Below are 19,624 nucleotides of genomic sequence, written 5' to 3'. Positions count from 1 at the left end.
CATTTCAGTTTTTAGAGTAGAATTTTGAGAGACGGATTTGCAGCGCTTATGTTTCAATTTGGGCCATTATAGCAGTTTGACTGTTTCAAAAACCGCAAAAAGGCCTACCATTTGTGAAAGTAGACACTCCAGGGTATCTCATATGGCATATATTGTGCCTTAACATGTCCCATTTTTTCGCCATTATATGTCAAAGTTTGTGGTAAAAAAATATTTTTCGCATTTTTTCCTTAAGCATTACATTTGTGCTGGGCATTTTGTATATTTGAGATGTTCCAATATGATCAAACAACCTAAATTATGCTGAGCTATCTCCTATGAGTAAAACGATACCCCCAATGTAGGCCTTTAGTCGGAATACCTGACGCTACACTGCCATATAGGAGACCTGACCATTTCAGTTTTCACAGAATTTTATAGGTTTATGACTCATTTTGGGTTCTAATAACAGGTTGCTTATTCAAACTTTCCCCACAAAGGCCTACCGTTTTTTAAAGTAGACACCCCAGGGTATTTCAAAAGGCCCATTTTGAACCTTAGGGTGGAATCATTTTTTCGCTAGTGAGTATCAAGTCTAGTAGTAGTAAGCATTTTCTCTGCCTTTTTGGCACACACTTTGAGATTTTACTGCATAGTTTACAATCCTTAGGTGTGCTACGGCAGTATAACGCTTCATATGTCACTCAGCTATGTCGTCTGAGTACAGCAATACCCTCGTGTGTACCTTTCCCAGGTATATGTGGATGTTGGAGGGGCAACTTTGAGACTCGGCAATTTGAGGTCTGTTTCAAACTTTGAATTTTTACGCTGGGTCCATGTCCCATTTTGGGCATTTAACAGGTTGAGAATTCAAACTTCCCCAACAAAGGCCTACCATTTTTTATAGAAGACACCCCAGGGTATTTCAAAAGGCCCATTTTGAACCTTAGGGTGGAATAATTTTTTCGCTAGTGAGTACCAAGTCTAGTAGTAGTAAGCATTTTCTCTGCCTTTTTGGCACACACTTTGAGATTTTAATGCATAGTTTACAATCCTTAGGTGTGCTACGGCAGTATAATGCTTAATATGTCACTCAGCTATGTCGTCTGAGTACAGCAATACCCCCGTGTGTACCTTTCTCAGGTATATGTGGATGTTGAAGGGGCACATTTGAGACTCAGTCATTTCAGGTTTGTTTCAAACTTTGAATTTGCATGCTGGGTCCATGTCCCATTTTGGGTCAAACTCTGAGGCACTGTCTGTCACATCTCAATCCGCTGTCAGAATTCTCTAACTGTACTTCCTAAGCATTTTGAACTTTTTACACAAGAACTTTAACAAAACAATTTTATAATAATGTTATTTTATTTTTTTGTTGTTTTTTTTTTTTTTTTGTATTTTTACCCCTAGCATACGCACTAAACTCCCCAATTTCCCAGGAACTATCATCCACCCCAATTAACTAAATAAAAGGTAAAAATAAAATAATATATATATAGTCAGTGGTTAAATAACAGAAGAACTACAACATACTATTGGCCCTGAGTATGAAATAATTTAAAACAGTTCCCAATACAAAGGCCAGGCTGAGAGGGACAATCAGGGCAGTAGAAACTGGTCTCCGTTCGAATGCCTCTCTGGTAACACAGCCTGCACCTTTTCTGGGGGGTCTTTTTTTTGGGGGTTGGTGGTATCCGAAAGCAGAAGTGACCTGTCTGAATATTTCTGCTGCTAGGCCCTGCTGATGGCTCCCCACTGTGGCACTCAGTGAGCAGCACCGAAATTAGCTGGAACTGAAATGTAAGAAAAGTACATTTCAGCTGAGGATTTGCCTTTTTTAAAAGGATGAATGCGTTATGAGTAGCCATTTGCATTAAATAAATGCCCACTTTCTTATACCAGGCCCTGGTCTTTCTCATTATCAGATATGGCTGTAGCAGTTGATCAGACAGGTCAACTCCCCCCATGTGTTTGTTGTATTGCTTAATGCAGACAGGCAGCCGTCTTGTTTCCTGTCTGCCACGGACTGCGACCCTGCGTGTGTGTTCACTGTGCATGGTAGTCAGTATGAACACCTCCTTTTTGTCTCTGTATTTCAGAGCCAGCAGTTCGTCCTGGCATAGAGCAGCAGTTTCCCCCTTTTTAATTTTTTTCGCTGCCAGAGCCTTGGGGAAGCCAGTGCGTGTCTTGCGGATAGTGCCGCAGACCACAGTCTCAAAACAATATAGCATTTTTTGAAGGGGTATGCTATTGTAGTAATTATCAAGGTAGAGGTGGTACCCCTTGTTCAGTAGCGGGTTCATTAGATCCCAAACTATTTTTCCGCTAGTCCCAACTACATCAGGGCAACCTGGGGGATCCCGGTGGCTATCTTTACCTTCATATACTCTGAAGGTATAAACATACCCACTGCTACTTTCACATAACTTGTATAGCTTGATGCCATACCGGGATCTTTTGGCTGGTATGTATTGCTTAAACCCCAGTCTACCCTTGTATTTCATTATGGACTCGTCAATACATATATTCTTTTGGGGAGTATAAATTAGGCCAAATTCTTTATTAAAATGGTTAATTAGGGGGCGGATTTTATAGAGTTTGTCATACTGCGGATGATCTTTGGGGTGGCACTTCAAATTGTCATTGAAGTGCAGAAAGCGCAGTACTGATTCATATCTGGGCCTACTCATGGTCTGAGAGAAAATGGGAGTATTGCATACTGGGTTTTTGGACCAGTACATTCGGATGCTGGGCTTTTTTATAATTCCCATCAGCATGGTTAGTGCCCAGAACTGTTTTAACTCTGGCACACTAGTGGGGTACCAGCTCCCTTTTGTGGCAAGGTGACTTGTTGCATTTTGTGCCAGATACTGCGCTGCATAAATATTTGTTTGTGTAACTATCTGCCCTAAAAAATCATCCCCAAGGAACAGCTCCATAAAATCCTGGGAGTTATAGCTGGTCACGTCTCCCTGAATACCAGGAGTCGCAGTGAACAGAGGGATGTCGGGGACAAAATTGTTAGGGGGCACCCAAATATCAGCGCCAGGAGCAGTGCCAGGGGTATCTTCACTCTCTTCATCTGTGTCTGGCACATAGTCACCCTCTACACTCTCTGAGGCAGTGTCGGTTGCCTCTGAGTCGGCTGCTAATATATTATATGCCTCCTCGGCACTAAACCTTCTAAGCATGGTCAAAGCTTAAAATTAACTTTAACTAAATAACGTATTTTTTTTTGTTTATTTTTTTACTTTTTTTAATACTTTTTTTTGTTTTCTGAACTTTTTTAATACTTTTTTTTAACTTTTTTAAAACTCTTAAAAACTTCTAAAAACTTAAAAAAAAATTAACCCCTGTGGGTAAAAACAGAAATCAGATCACCGCTAAACACAGTGCTTACACCTAGCAAAGCAGAAATGCTTTGACTTGAAATAAACTACTTTTTTTCCCCTCTTTTTTCCTTTTTTCACTTTTTTTTATGATTTTATAAACTTTTACAAACTTTTAATAACTTTTAATAACTTTTAATAACTTTCTAAAACTTTTCAGCTTCCTAGCTACACTAATGCTAGATTCCCCAATTCACCCTAGCTTCAATCCACCCCAGCTAACTAATTAACTGAAAATAATAGTACAAAAAATAAATTAAATATATTTAACCCCTGAGGGTTTAAAATAAAATAAAGTTAACCCCTGAGGGTTAAAAAAAAAAAAACTGATCTCAGTAAAGTACTGTGATCAGTATTGTGATCACTGCTGCCAGTGATCAAAGGGTTAAACCCTTGTTAATTTTTACAGGGAAAGGAAGTAAAGGGATTTTTTTAACTTTAAAATACTTTGTGTCTGTCAGGGACACAAAATTTCAACCGATCCGTCTCTCTCCACTTCTAAACACACACAGAGGTGGAGGGAGGAGGATCAGGAAATCCCAGCAGCACTGTGATCGCTGTGACTGGCTGTCACAGCGATCACATGTGCTGGGACAGCGCTATTGGCTGATGCTGGGCTTCCTCAAACGCCGAGGCACCCAGCAACAGCGTTAACCCCACGATCGCCGCGATCTGGCGTTAACTTTAGTAAATGACGGAAATTTTCCGTCAAGCGTCCTTAAGGGTAGGTCTGCCTTGACGGAAAATTTCCGTCCAGCGTCGTTAAGGGGTTACGTTTATAGTAACATGGGTTCTCTGCTCACATACTTTGGTCTTTTCAATACAATGTATTGTATGTGTTGTGCAAGTGTTTAAGGTCAGGTGTTAGTGGCAGTACCGAGACAAGTGTTGTAGATGTTGTAGCAAACCGCATATACAATTTCATTTGATTTAAGCACCTGTAATATAAACACAACTCTACAATATCAAGTAATATAAACTTTTCAGGCAAGTCTAGTATTGCATTCAGATAAGGGAGCTACACAACTATCACAAAGACTGCTGGGCTTAGTCCTCACAACAAGGCTATATCTCCAGTAAATCTGAACCTGTTTAGCTGTGAAAAAGTTAGCGGCTGTGACTTCTAGACTTACATGCTTTTCAGAAAATTCGTCCACCTCTCTCAGCACTTTGTCCTGGCACTCTGGGTGAATGGCTAGTAAATAAGTGGCAAATGACAGCAGACTGCATGTGGTCTCATATCCAGCGATGAGGAACAGGAAAGCTTGGCCCAGTATCTCCTCCTCATTCAGAGTTTTGGTTGTCTTTTTAGGGGAATCTATATTTGCCATACGGTGATCCACTCTTGGGGCAGAAAGGTCAGCTTGGTTGACTATGTCAAAATGCTCCACAGTGACGTTGCTGAATGTATCACGTGCATCCAGCATGAGTTGAAGGAAATCACGGCGCCTCTGGGGGATGAGCAAGAGAGACAACTTTACTAATGGCATTAATAAGAGTATTAGTTACACAACCTAGAAACAAATTGTCTTATTCACTAAAATGTCAATTCAAAGTAAATTTAGCATTCTAGCCCAAAAAACAAGACACATTGGAATTTAAAGGGACATTCCAGACAACCAAAACATTTTAGCTTGCTGGAAAGATTTATGTGTGAAGAATGAATCCTATTTTCTTAATATAGCAAATAGTGCAGATTTCAATACAAATTGACACTTTTATAAATTACCTGGTTACACCCCCAGGCTTTCAAGCAGACAACAGGTAATGTTACTTCCTGGTTTGGTTAGCTCAGTGGAGATAAACTCAAGAGGTAGAAATTGCTCAGAGCACATGCCTTGCAAAGACTTCTCATTAAGCTGCATTGGGAAGTCTGTGATTTGACACACTCAAAATGTATGGGTTGGGTTAAAAGAGGAGGGTTTGCAAAAGCAGCAGACAACAGAACAGCAGATTTTGCAAGCGTTTTTTAAATATAACACCAATGAAAAAATGCGTAATTAAATGCATGTGTGTTTTCATTGGTGTATTTGAACAGTGGAATGTCTCTTTAACTCTTGTATTAAAAATTGCTACTACCAAGGTAATTCATAAATGAGATGCCTTAGGTTACCCCACCAAACAAGATTTCAAAATCCACACAACACAACTTTTAAAAATATCTATGGAATCAAAAATATTATTCAATATGTCTCTTTAGGAAACTGAATGTTTATACAAAGGCAGAAATAAAGGAACACTTATTATGAGAAAAATAGTCACAGTGTATACATGAGAATAAACAGATAAGAAAATTATTTATACCAACAAACAGTTAAAAATTCAATAAAAAATAAAATACAAAATCTTAGTTGCTCAATTGTATCTTCTGTTCCGGGGTTCTCCAGCAAGGAAAATGGCAACTTACTCAAAATTGGGTCTTGGCCCCTAAAAAGCACCCAGCTCATTAACATGCCATGTAGTTCATACCCTTTGCTCCATATAGAGTTTCCAAGTCGGCCCCAAAGGAGGTACAAGGCGTATGATAGGCTCGACTCTAGACATTCTAGGCTGATTACACCTCCCATCTCACCTTTTGCTGATTTAAACACCAATTTGTATATAAGAGTTTAGAACAATGTTCATATATATTGCTGTACACCTGGGACAGAAATAAATCTTGGATGGAATAAATCAATGGAATTTTCAAAATGTATGTGTCCAAAGACACCTTACAAAACCCATCTCCAACTTATAAAAGCTAACATTCCCCCAAATAGCTAAAGGTGCTAGTCATGTTTGGACTTCTTCTGTAGGGAATACCATCATCATTCTGAATGTGTATAACAGGAGGCAAGATTATTTATCTCAGTTATATTGTTAATGGTTTTTCAATATGACTCTTAGCAGACAGCCTGGCTCATGACTGCTAATGGTCAATTAGCATATCAAAAGGGCCCATAGTCTATTAAGCAGAAACTACCAAAATACATAGAGCCTGCAGCCAGTAAGTTTTGGAAAAGTACACATAAAATGTTCTGTGGATTTCACACCTGGCCAGAGGGACACAGCTAGATGCCTGGCCTCAAAGGAGAGTGATCCATTCTGCATACCTGGTCTTGTGATCTGATAGATTGCACATATCCTGTAGTAGCCAAATTGACCCTTCCATTGCAGTGACTTACTACCGCTATTACGTGACCATTTCATGCATCCATTACACACATCACATGTATTAGTAATATTTCTACAGTGTAAAAAACAATTAAGCATGATGGGAATGACACTCCATATGCCTTTGTAATAAATTATCTGTATAAATGGGCAACCGGCTGCTGTTGAAGTAATTCCAAGTCATTTTTATCAGCCACTGGCTCAGAAATTAATTTTCTGAGTAAGACGAATTGCTTATCCCAGCTTGCAAAACAAACAGCAATGTCATTTAAAACATCTATTTTAAGACTGTGAAATGCCATTTACGCACTGCTCATTATACACTAATACAGCTAATTAACCAAATCATTGTATTTGGAAAGCAGCGTGAACACTGTACAGAGAGAAAGAAATGCTCCATACCTCATTAGCAGGCTGGTCATCTCTTTGTGCAATAATGTCTCGAATGACCTTGAGGAAGAAGCTGTTTATCTGGTCACGCTTTTTATTTGGAATCCGGCGGGCGATGGGGATCATGATTGACGGAAATGCCACTAGGAAGGAGGAAGAAAAGTGGAAATTAATTCGCAGATGGTTATCTAAGAAAAATAAGTCAATCTCTGACTATGCAGAACAAGTCAACCACTTGAAAATACAATTTTTAGAAAAAGGTTATGAGGAAATCGACCTCAGTAAAGCTCTAGAAGGAGTGGGATTCTACCAAGAAGAGAACCCCCCCAAATATAAAGAAAACATGAATCCCCTGAGGAAGAACGAGGCCCATTTCATCTGTAATTACAACGGAAACAATAGGAGAGTTTATCAAGCTATTCAAAAACACTGACACATTTTGACAGATGACCCAATTTTAAAAAAAAGTCTACCCCCCAAACAGAAAATTATCTATAGGGGAACAAAGAGTTTTACAAATATTTTAGTAAAAGGTTGTTTAGAAACCAGAAAACCTACACATTTTTAAAATGACGTTTTGAGCTTTTTTGGGTGTGGAAACTGTCTCCCATGTAGAGAAAAAAAAAGCAATAAAAGAAATTTGGTAGACTTAAGTCATATTCTAAATAAGCAATTTAAAATTAAAGATCATTTAACATGCCATTCCAAAGGCGTAATTTACGCCTTAAAATGCCCATGTAATCTCCTATATATAGGCCGATCCATTAGACAACTAAACGTGAGGATCGCAGAACATATACGAAATATCAAGAAAGGTCTAGATACCCACATTGTCTCACAACACTTTAAAGTGGCACATAGTCAAAATCCAGAGGGCCTTTTTTTGCGTTTTAAAAGCAGTAAAGATAGATTGGAGAGGAGGGAATTACATAAAAAAAATAGGCAAGGACGAAATTAAATTCTTCTCCTTCTAAACATATAGATTCCTTTTTACATAATGTATTCAAATCCATTTTATTATTTGATATATTTGTGCTTATGTTTCTGTTTTTGCTCTTATTATCCTGGGTTAATTGTTGGTCATGAACTTTCGGAGATGAGTATTAATGGACTGCTATACATAAAGGGATGTCTCGGAAAAGTTTTATATGAAAAGAGTGGATGCAGCATTGCGATGGACAACAAAAGAACAACAGGGATGGAACACAGCGATGTGTTCCAGCCAGGACATGCAAGGCTGTTAGGTAATCGCAGCGATGACAGCGCATTAGAATGACGTCACACTGAAGACGCGGACACCCTACGAGACACCGGGTGTAAACAATTAACAGCATTTAAAAGGGATAAGCGATTCTGGAAATCTTATACACAACTGAAGAAGCCTCCAGGAGAAGCGAAATGCGTTTTGTACTGTAAGGACTTTATTTTACCTTATATTTCTTTTTTTTTCTTTTTTTTAACCAATAAAGTATTGCTTTTACTGCAATTGCCATCCAGTGAATTTGTACTGGAAAGCAAAGGAGAAGTCACTCAGCGTACAGAAAAGGGAGTGGGATCCTTACAAATATCCCACCAAGCCTACATATTGAGCCTGATATGATTGGCTCTCGTTTTGTAAGTACATAACTGTAAAAGTACCGGGTATATACCACAGCTATATGTGTAGACGATATTGCACTAGGATTTTGTCTCTTCTGTTCTTTTTCCTACTGCAGATTATACCAATCTTTGTGTTTTGTTTTTTCTATTGGTGTGGGTTGAGAGGATATCACACAGATGTTGTGAGGGTGCTGTATTATTGTTACACACTGGGATTTTGTGTATATTCTGTCTAAGTAATCCTGTCTGGAAAAGATCACATCAGCATTAAAAAGGTAACGAAAGTCCAATTTTTGCCACTTTGTACTCAACGGGATTTATTCTCTCAGCAGGAATTTGACGATCAACATCACAAATTTGGATCAAAATTGATGAACAAATTTTCCAACTCAATCGACACGAAGATCATTTCCAAGTTAGCCTACTTATTGATAAATAACTGTTAGCAATCTACAACTTACTGTTTAGTGAACAGATTATTTAAACATTTTATAGAAACATCTCTTTCGGATACAATTCATTATAAATGCTCTGAAAGCAAACAGAGATTTGACCTACTGCCAGAATTTCAAGTATCCCCCAATACCAAGTCTTACATGACAGTAGCACTAGAGGTTTGAATGGGGTGAAAAGCTCCATGAACTTCTTGCTGTTTTGCACCAGAGGATGATCAGGGTCTTTCTGAGAATCAACTTTAGTACCAAATGCCACACTGGCAACGATATCCATTGTGAAACATGCGTAATTCCTGAAAGGTTAAAAACAGTGATAATCACTACTACATATTAGTAAGATATAATCGCCAACTAGACAAGAAGTACTTTGCCCTCACAACTTACAAGCTAAAATATGGCAAAGAATATATTTGCGTATTTAAACTAGAATGTAACTTGTATGGAAAAAGCATCATTAAAAAACTTTATAAAATCATCTATAATTGGAGTTAATCTTTTTTTTTTTTTTTTTTTGCTTCCTGTCATATTCAATTTATTTTTACATTTATTTTAAAGACTGAACAAATTATATTACAATCAAATTTAGTCTAGGCACAGCTAGGGCACACATTACAAATGAGGAGGAGAAATTAAAATATTGTCGGAAATTTATCAAAGTGTTCTTTAAAAAAAAAAAGATAAATGTAAACGCGGAGGAGTTAACAATGGAATGTACCCGTTGGCTCAACTGGCTTCCATGGTGGCTGTTCCACTATTAGTACTTTACACCATTTAAAAAAACAAACATTTTTAATGGAACACTTTGCTAAATCTTCTACATTGTTTTAAGTCTCCTCTTTTCTGTATGCTTTGAGAGGAAGCTAAGATGTAGAAGTCCAGTTGCAGGAGACAAATGTGGATTGATTGTGGGTTTGGTGCATCTCTTGTGATCTGGACCGCCATTTTGGCTGGGATTAGTCTGATATCCAAATGGATTAGGGTCTCTTTGTAATGGCACTAGATGAGCTAAAGATCTTAGTGGAAACTAATCAAAGGGCAAGCTACTTGGGCTGCTGTTCGTTCTCAGTATTTAATCTGTTTTTTTCTCTACCAAAGTTTAAAAAGGCAAATCAGACATGGACCCCTTGCTCACAGTGCCTATAGGGGTATCAGCTATACTTCACTAACTTGCCCAAAATGATTGTATTCTCTTGCACCCGGTTTGCTTTTTTATATATTAAATTTTCATTTTTCAGACCTCACAAATACTCACTTGTTGCCAGGGAACTCCAGACACTATAACTACTTCAATGATATGAGGCAGTTACAATGCATACAGTGTCCCTTTAGGGCTTTCCCAGTCAGCATTAAAACGTTTTAATGCCAAACAAGAGTATAAAGCAGCTCATCCCCTCTGTGCTGTTTGATCTAATGAGGAAGCATTAGTCTGAGCAGCATTGGGTGGCTGTGATTAACTGAGAGTGTCAGCTGATGACTTTCAGCCTATCACAGCATGCATTGCTGATATGGCTAGAAGGAAACATGTCATCTCTGCTATAGACATACCTCCAAGTATGGGCTGGGCTGTGGGTGTCCAGGGACCCTTATTCAGTGTTCAACTGCTCAAAAATTGTTTAACACTGAATGGGGAGATAGTGCCAGGGGACTCCAGGCACTATAACCAATTTAATTAGATGAAATTGTTACAGTGCCTATAGTGCTCCTTTAAGGGGACATTATAGTCACCAGAACAACTACAGCCTATTGCATTTGTTCTGGTGAGTATAATAATTCCCTTCAGGCTTTTTGCACTAAACATGGTCTATTCAGAGAAAATGCAGTGTTTACATTACAGCCTAGTGATACCTCCACTGGTCACTCCTAAGATGGCCACTATAGGTGCTTCCTGGGGAAGTGCTGCACAGTGTGCAGCACTGACATTCAGTGTCTCCACCCTCTGCATAGAGACACTGAACTTTCCTCATAGAGATATGTTTTACTATATTTAGGTTGCTAAGGGGGAGCCAGGGGGGCTACATTGTTAGTTTAACACTATAGGATCAGGAATACTTGTTTGTGTTCCTGATCCTATAGTGGTTTCTTTAAATATAGCATATAAGCAACCCTAGTATTAAAAATCCAGGGATGTCAAAGTTCTCCTTTAAATATCCAAGTACTTTCCTTCTAGGGACAATATAAAAAAAAAATTAACCTAATGTCAAATTAGGTTAGCGGGTATTACTCTGTTTTCCACCATGTAGGTCATTTACATGAAACAAGTTGAGTAAGTAACTGTATAACAGAAAAATATACTTAACCCCTTAAGGACCAAACTTATGGAATAAAAGGGAATCATGACATGCCACACATGTCATGTGTCCTTAAGGGGTTAAAGCTAAACTACTGCAGAAAACAGTATACTCTAGTCCAGCGGTTCCCAAAGTGTGGGTCGCGACCCACTGGTGGGTCGCAGGGCGATTCCCAGTGGGTCGCGCTGACCCACACATCCAGGGCCGCCGGCTAGTCAGGCAGACTGACACCAGGAGGGAGCCCGCCGGCTTGCCCTGTATGCCGCCGGGCTCCCTCCAGTCAGCAGCTCCGCCGGGTGCAGAGCTGCAGACCGTGTGATAGGTGTCTCGCGAGCACCCAGAGCATTACCATGGCAACACTCTGGGAGCTCGCGAGACTTTTATTACACTGTCTGCAGCTCTGCACCCGGCGGAGCTCAGACCGGAGAGTTACCCCACTGGACCACCATGGAGACACTGGACCACCAGGGAAGGTAGGACACAGCCCACAGACAACCCCCACCCCCCCATGTAACCCCTTCACCCCCTGCCCCCCCATATAACCCCTTCACTCCCTGCCCCCCATGAAACCCCTTCACCCCCTGCCCTCCCCCCCATGTAACCCCTTCACCCCCTGCCCTCCCCCATGTAACCCCTTCACCCCCTGCCCTCCCCCATGTAACCCCTTCACCCCCTGTCCTTCCCCAAGTAACCCCTTCACCCCCTGTCCTTCCCCAAGTAACCCCTTCAATCCCTGCCCCCCATGCAACCCCTTCACTCCCTGCCCCCCATGCAACCCCTTCACTCCCTGCCCCCCATGCAACCCCTTCACTCCCTGCCCCCCATGCAACCCCTTCACTCCCTGCCCCCCATGCAACCCCTTCACCCCCTGCCCTCCCCCATGTAACCCCTTCACCCCCTGCCCTCCCCCATGTAACCCCTTCACCCCCTGCCCTCCCCCATGTAACCCCTTCACCCCCTGTCCTCCCCCAAGTAACCCATTCACCCCCTGTCCTCCCCCAAGTAACCCCTTCACCCCCTGTCCTCCCCCAAGTAACCCCTTCACTCCCTGCCCCCCATGCAACCCCTTCACTCCCTGCCCCCCCAATGTAACCCCTTCACTCCCTGCCCCCCATGTAACCCCTTCACTCCCTGCCCCCCCATTAAATCCCTTCACTCCATGCCCCCCCATGTAACCCCTTCACCCCCTGCCCTCCCCCCATGTAACCCCTTCACTCCCTGCCCCCCATGTAACCCCTTCACTCCCTGCCCCCCATGTAACCCCTTCACTCCCTGCCCCCCATGTAACCCCTTCACTCCCTGCCCCCCATGTAACCCCTTCACTCCCTGCCCCCCATGTAACCCCTTCACCCCCTGTCCTCCCCCAAGTAACCCCTTCACTCCCTGCCCCCCCATGTAACCCCTTCACTCCCTGCCCCCCATGTAACCCCTTCACCCCCTGTCCTCCCCCAAGTAACCCATTCACCCCCTGTCCTCCCCCAAGTAACCCCTTCACCCCCTGTCCTCCCCCAAGTAACCCCTTCACTCCCTGCCCCCCATGCAACCCCTTCACTCCCTGCCCCCCAATGTAACCCCTTCACTCCCTGCCCCCCATGTAACCCCTTCACTCCCTGCCCCCCCATTAAATCCCTTCACTCCATGCCCCCCCATGTAACCCCTTCACCCCCTGCCCTCCCCCATGTAACCCCTTCACTCCCTGCCCCCCATGTAACCCCTTCACTCCCTGCCCCCCATGTAACCCCTTCACCCCCTGTCCTCCCCCAAGTAACCCCTTCACCCCCTGTCCTCCCCCAAGTAACCCCTTCACTCCCTGCCCCCCCATGTAACCCCTTCACTCCCTGCCCCCCATGTAACCCCTTCACCCCCTGTCCTCCCCCAAGTAACCCATTCACCCCCTGTCCTCCCCCATGTAACCCCTTCACTCCCTGCCCCCCCATGTAACCCCTTCACTCCCTGCCCCCATGTAACCCCTTCACACCCTGCCCCCATGTAAGCCCTTCACACCCTGCCCCCATGTAACCCCTTCACCCCCTGTCCTCCCCCAAGTAACCCCTTCACACCCTGCCCCATGTATCCCCTTCACCCCCTGTCCTCCCCCAAGTAACCCCTTCTCCCCCTGCCCCCCATGTAACCCCTTCACCCCCTGTCCTCCACCAAGTAACCCCTTCACCCCCTGTCCTCCACCAAGTAACCCCTTCACTCCCTGCCCCCCATGTAACCCCTTCACTCCCTGCCCCCCCATGAAACCCCTTCACTCCATGCCCCCCATGTAACCCCTTCACCCCCTGCCCTCCCCCCATGAAACCCCTTCACTCCATGCCCCCATGTAACCCCTTCACCCCCTGCCCTCCCCCTCATGAAACCCCTTCACTCCATGCCCCCCCATGTAACCCCTTCACCCCCTGCCCTCCCCCTCATGAAACCCCTTCACTCCATGCCCCCCCATGTAACCCCTTCACCCCCTGCCCTCCCCATGTAACCCCTTCACGCCCTGCCCTCCCTCAATGTAACCCCTTCACTCCCTGCCTTCCCCCATGTCACCCCTTCACTCCCTGCCCCCCTCCCCACAAACTGTAACCCCTTCACTCCCTGCCCTCCCCCATTGTAACCCCGTTACTCCCTGTCCTCCCCCATTGTAACCCCGTTACTCCCTGTCCTCCCCCATTGTAACCCCGTTACTCCCTGCCCTCCCCCATTGTAACCCCTTCACTCCCTGCCCTCCCCCATTGTAACCCCTTCACTCCCTGCCCTCCCTAATGTAACCCCTTCACTCCCTGCCCTCCCCCAATGTAACCCCTTCACTCCCTGCCCTCCCCCAATGTAACCCCTTCACTCCCTGCCCTCCCCCAATGTAACCCCTTCACTCCCTGCCCTCCCCCAATGTAACCCCTTCACTCCCTGCACCCCTCCCCACAAACTGTAACCCCATCACTCCCTGCCCTCCCCCATTGTAACCCCGATACTCCCTGCCCTCCCCCATTGTAACCCCATCACTCCCTGCCCTCCCCCATTGTAACCCCTTCACTCCCTGCCCTCCCCCCAATGTAACCCCTTCACCCCATGATTACCATGATGTTCCAATGTTATGCACCTAAAGCTTATTGCCATGCTGTGCCAAGTTTATGTATTTAAAGCTGCCATGATGTTCCGAATTTATGCCTCTAAAGCTGGTTGCCATGGTGTGCCGCTTGTAAGCCTCTAAAAATGATTGCCATGGTGTGCCAATTGTATGCACCTAAAACTGATTGCCATGATATGCCAAGTTTATGCATCTAAAACTGATTGCTATAGTGTGCCAATTTTATGCATCTAAAGCTGACATAATGTTCCAATTGAATGCCTGTAAAGCTGATTGCCACGGTGTGCCAATTGTATGCCTCTAAAGCGGATTGCTATAGTGTGCCAATTGTATGCCTCTAAAGCGGTTTGCCATGGTGTGCCAGTTTTATGCCTCTAAAAGTAATTGTCATGATGTGCCAATTATGTGCATCTAAAGCGGATTGCTATGGTGTTCACTTTTTAAAATATGAATTAAAAGCAAGTGGGTCTCGAAAAATTACCGTTTTGAAAAGTGGGTCTCGGACCATAAAAGTTTGGGAAGCCCTGCTCTAGTCTATACTCTAGCTTGATTAGAATGCCCTGGAATATATTACAGACTGCAGACAGTAGACTGCAGTATCAGAGAATGACCAGGCTGCCAGACTAAAATGAATATACATGTGTCTGGATGATGTTCCTGGAGGTATTTGCCAGTGACAGTAGTGTTAGATTAGATTGTGATCAAGACAGTGTAACACAGTGGAATCAATGGTGAGAAACATAGTCTGTGTCTCTCAGCATACACAGATCTCTGTAAAAGTTCATTCATACTGTGCAGGGCATGCTGATAGAGGTTATATATGACGGCACACCTGCCATATGTCAAATCTATATATATTGCATGAGTCACACACATACATTAGTAGGACCATCCACACTCACTGAGATCTGTGAGCTTCACAAAACAAATACACCATTAATTTGTACTTGTGCCACAGGCCAAAGGTTGCCAGACCTCCCCTGGAGGATAATAATGAAGTCACTGGTCGCCAAAAACACATTTGCTATAGACAAATGTATATTGAATGTATGCCTTTAAATTATATCCCAAATTCTTGCCGGAAGCTCCCTCAATCCCACACTCCTTTATGCATTACTGGAAATAAAGTAGCAGATGTGTTCATGTTCTATTTCTGGCTTATGTTTAGTTTATGTTTTGGTATACATTTAGTGTCTCTACAGTTGCTTTATTTGAATATAAAAAATGTTGCATAGTAACGTAAACTACATGGATGATCAATGTGGTAACTTGAAAATTATAGTTTGAAAATATGAGCCAAAAATTTTAATTTTGACATAAATGAAAAAAACATGTTTGAAAAGAAAACCCCAAAACAATTCCTATAAAATAACTACATTCCAACCATTGAGCACCACAATTTGAGCATTTTTCAATCATTAAAAATAAACAAATGAATTCCCTAATACACCAGCAAACGCTTAAATAAAATATGAGGGTGTCCATTGCCGAGCAGTGGTCCACAAACTATTGAATGGTCCACAAACTTTTACTCATTAATGAATATTTCCCATTATCATCAAATTGTTTTCAACACAGTACTTGAACAAATTCCATACATGAATTTAAGCAGATCTGCATAAACAGTGGGAACATTCGACCATTACTTATGTACTTATTTAAAGTAATGGAGCAGATGGTCTAACATACTTTTCAGCAGTCTGTTAAATTCTATTTCTACTTCTGCTTAGTCTAAGCACTTCATTGAATCATATATCGGCTACCACAAAATAGTCCCTTGCTTAGATGCAAACAAGGGGTGGTGGCATTTGTAAATTATCTTTAGCTCCATTAAAACCAGTTTGACACCTAAAAGATAAACTGTGCCTACTGGATTGCTGTAACTATTAACATAATATAAAATTCAAAGGTGGTCATGCTGAAATCAATTAATACAAATAAAAACTGAATGAATTGTGGAGAATATTTAATGTAATTTAAGACTGTAAAGCTTAAAGGCATGCATTATACCTTATATTGACAATGCAGGATACTGAAACCAGTTGTGGCCAACACAGTGTAAAGCGCTTACCTTTGGACAGGACAAGGCTCTCCAGTCTCTGCATATTTCTGAAGGTTGGTCACCAACACATCACAGCCTTGGTTTATAAGAGGGCACATCTATGATATAAGGGTATTCCTTAGCAAGAGTGATGAGGAGAGCGAGCAAGAGGGAGGGGAGGGAGGGAGGGAGGGAGAGATTGAAAAAACGACAGAAAGAGATAGAGAGGAAAGCAGAATTTTCAACTGGAAGACAGAGTTAGACATGTCATTATTCTTATTAGTATTGATCTCCTTTAGCACCAATATTAAGTACAGTGAGTGTGAACCTCTTCCAACAGAATAGATGAGGAAACGTTATGATACTTGAGTGTCCCCTAATGCCTATCAAAGTCAAGTTTAATAAGAGCCAAGGTAACGGTCTACTTGCTGGGGAGAAACTACTTGGATGCTACATTCGTCTGGAACTATTTGAATCTACACCCTATAATCACTCAGGCTCAGCAGTTCGGGAGGAATAGGCGAACAGGGTATATACTATACCAGCGTTCGTAACAAGAAGTATAAGTGAGTGAACAATAAGTTAAGAATGTGTGTATTCTTTAATATTATCTTCAACAAGTCCTGACCAAAAGATCTCAAGCTCTCTCCAATGGACTACAACTCTTGGGAGGTCTGAGCATCGTACTACAGCACAGGTAGAAAAGACACTAGTTGGCTACCAATACAATGTAAAAGTCTTGTGTACTGCTGCATGGTGGACTCACCTCTTTCATGCGTACTGCACTGAACGATGGTGTAAGCACACTGCGAACGCGCTTCCACTTCTCATCGCGTAGACACAACAGACTGTCACTCATTGGCTTAGTCACCAAGTTCAACTTCTGCAGAGAGGCATCAAAGAGTACACAATTCAGGAAGGCAAATCAGTTTTGCTACAGCTACAAACAATACAGAGCTATGCATACAGATTTACCTTCTTTACAGTTGGCCAACAGTATCGATCCAGATGTGGACCTACAGCAGGACAGCTACCTGCTTGTACTACTGACTTACCTGATAAGAGGAGCATGATTTTCAGCAATACTAAGGCTCTAGAAAGTGAACCCCAGAGATACTTTTCTTAACTACTAGGTTGATTATTGCACAAAGGATCATATGGGCAATGACCATTAAAATGTGAGGTTGTAGTAACTTAACAAATGACTTTCAAAATTCACACCAAAACAAGCAGGGATTTTTTTTTTAAATTACCTTTTTATACGAGATAATGAATGCATTCCAAATGATGTATTCATATTCTCATTTTGACCATACTTTGATCCTAGTTAATCTCTCTTTGTAAGAGGACAGACCAGACTATTTATTGTAGGGTCTTTGCACATTTTTTGTTACCATTGGAGAACACAACTCACCATCCTATTTGTGAAGTTACTGAAATCCTTCTGCAGAACCTGTTTAATAGCTTCTGGATCAGACAAGAGGACAATAGGACGGCGCCCCATGTAATACCTGTATGCAGAAAGATAGAAGATTATGCAGGTGGGCAATTGTACTTATAGGTTGAAATGTACTTAACAGGGCATCAAAAACATGATATCAATGACACTGTTTTATTTTTTTCTAAAGATCTTTCATTTTAATGTTACAGCTGTGGAATTTTTTTTTTTAATTCTTTATTTTTGTAGTGCTTTTAGTATCACATATACACACGGTATCATATCAAGGTTAACAGACATTGGCATTTTATGCATGATGGTGTATTATCTTAACACTGTTAGGCAGTTTTTTTTTTTTTTTTTAAAGAATAATAAAACAATTGGCACAGATGCAATAACTTAGTGATAGCTCCCTATGTGGGCATGTAAGTAGGGTCTAGCTAGCATGTGTTATAGTGCAGTGCCCGTCAAGGGAGTCACTCCCCACCTTACAGCTATGGGATGTTGAGTTTGCATCATTCGAGACAGTGGTACCGGGGAGAGAGGGGGAGGTGGGAGGTAGGGGAGTGTACAAGACGGTTCAGGTCTGAGCGGGACCAGTGTAGAACGTACGGTCGTGTATAATCAGTAATCAGTAGCAGATCCTGAACGCCGGAACGCACGTTGGATGAACTCCGGGATATTACAGCGGGGTCTAGCCTTGACATGCCCGCCTTCTCCGGTGCAGGGATCTCCAGGAGGTGTAGGGTACGCAGGTGTGCCTCCAGATCTAGTGAACTCCGAGCTCTATAAGTGGATCCATCATGGGTAAAGAGGAGCACCCGTGGTTTCCCCCATTTGTAGTGAATGTTCGCCTTCCGGAGGGCTTCTTCGCCAGGTGAGTATACCCTTCGTGAGGTCTTGGAAGATCATTATAGTGGCGCCTTCAAAGGGCATTGGGGTCTTTCCCTGGAGAGCAGTTAATAGCAAGGCCTTGTCTTGAAGGGATTGGAAGCTGGTTGGGGCGTGCGCTGGTTTTGGCAACGGAACATCCCATCCAATCTGAGAGCCTTCACCTGTTTCGGTAGTAGCAGGGCGGCAAACAGGCGGCGGATAAAGTAGGGTAGGTCGGTGAGGCCCACTGACTCCGCGACCCCCCTCACCTTAAGGTATCTTCGTCGCTAATCCTGTAAAGCATCAATTCTCTCCGTGGTGGTGAGTTGTTGTCTCTGCAGGTCGGCCACCTTTTGTTCAACTGCCATTAGCCTAGTGTTGTGGGTGCTAGAGGAGACTTCAAGCAGGGTGAGCTTGGTCGTGGCGCCGTCCAGGGCAGTTTTGTAGTAGGCAATATCGGCTGCTATATTCTTTCGCAGGTTTGCCAACATACTTTGGAGCAGATCCGCTGTGACCGGGTCCCCGGTACTCGAAGGGTTGGGGTTGCACTCTTTTGACAGGGAAAACGAGGCTCAGTAAGTGCTTCCTCCGAAGAGTATGAGGACAGTTCGTCTCCCAGCGCCATCTTGGACCATGCGGACTGTTGGGAACTCTGCAGCAGATCCCCGCTATCTCTGCTCGTGGGTCCTCTTTCAGGTCCGTGTTTTTTTTATTTTCTGCCCATTCCCCCCTTTTGTGCGGGTAATAGGTGGTGTTTGTGGGCGGAATTCCACCGGTAAATCACTATTTATGCCTATTTGGGCACAGAGCTCGGTGCAGTGCGTCCGCTCTGGTCTCTCGCTAGCTCCGCCCTTCACAGTTGTGGAAATTTAAGGAGTATATGAAACCATTGACTGTACTTCAAAGCTACACAATCAGAATGTTAAGTGGATTCCCTTAC

General features: G+C 42.9%; 1 protein-coding gene across 3 annotated transcripts in view; it reads right to left on the bottom strand.

Moving 5' to 3' along the window:
• Window positions 1-19,624, bottom strand: part of TBXAS1 (thromboxane A synthase 1) — a 148,997-nt gene that overhangs the window by 15,468 nt on the left and 113,905 nt on the right. For all 3 annotated transcript variants that reach the window (XM_063447624.1, XM_063447625.1, XM_063447626.1), the window contains exons 5-10: window positions 17,788-17,884; window positions 17,140-17,256; window positions 16,404-16,492; window positions 9,107-9,258; window positions 6,924-7,054; window positions 4,502-4,819 (exon numbers count right to left, since the gene is read on the bottom strand). In XM_063447624.1, coding sequence (XP_063303694.1) covers window positions 4,502-4,819; window positions 6,924-7,054; window positions 9,107-9,258; window positions 16,404-16,492; window positions 17,140-17,256; window positions 17,788-17,884 — 904 coding nt within the window. The remainder of the gene's footprint in view (window positions 1-4,501; window positions 4,820-6,923; window positions 7,055-9,106; window positions 9,259-16,403; window positions 16,493-17,139; window positions 17,257-17,787; window positions 17,885-19,624) is intronic.

This window comes from Pelobates fuscus, chromosome 3 (genome assembly GCF_036172605.1).
Source record: "Pelobates fuscus isolate aPelFus1 chromosome 3, aPelFus1.pri, whole genome shotgun sequence".
NCBI classification, from domain to species: domain Eukaryota; kingdom Metazoa; phylum Chordata; class Amphibia; order Anura; family Pelobatidae; genus Pelobates; species Pelobates fuscus.
Note: the sequence above shows the minus strand (reverse complement) of the source record. Positions and strands in the feature narration are given on the sequence as shown.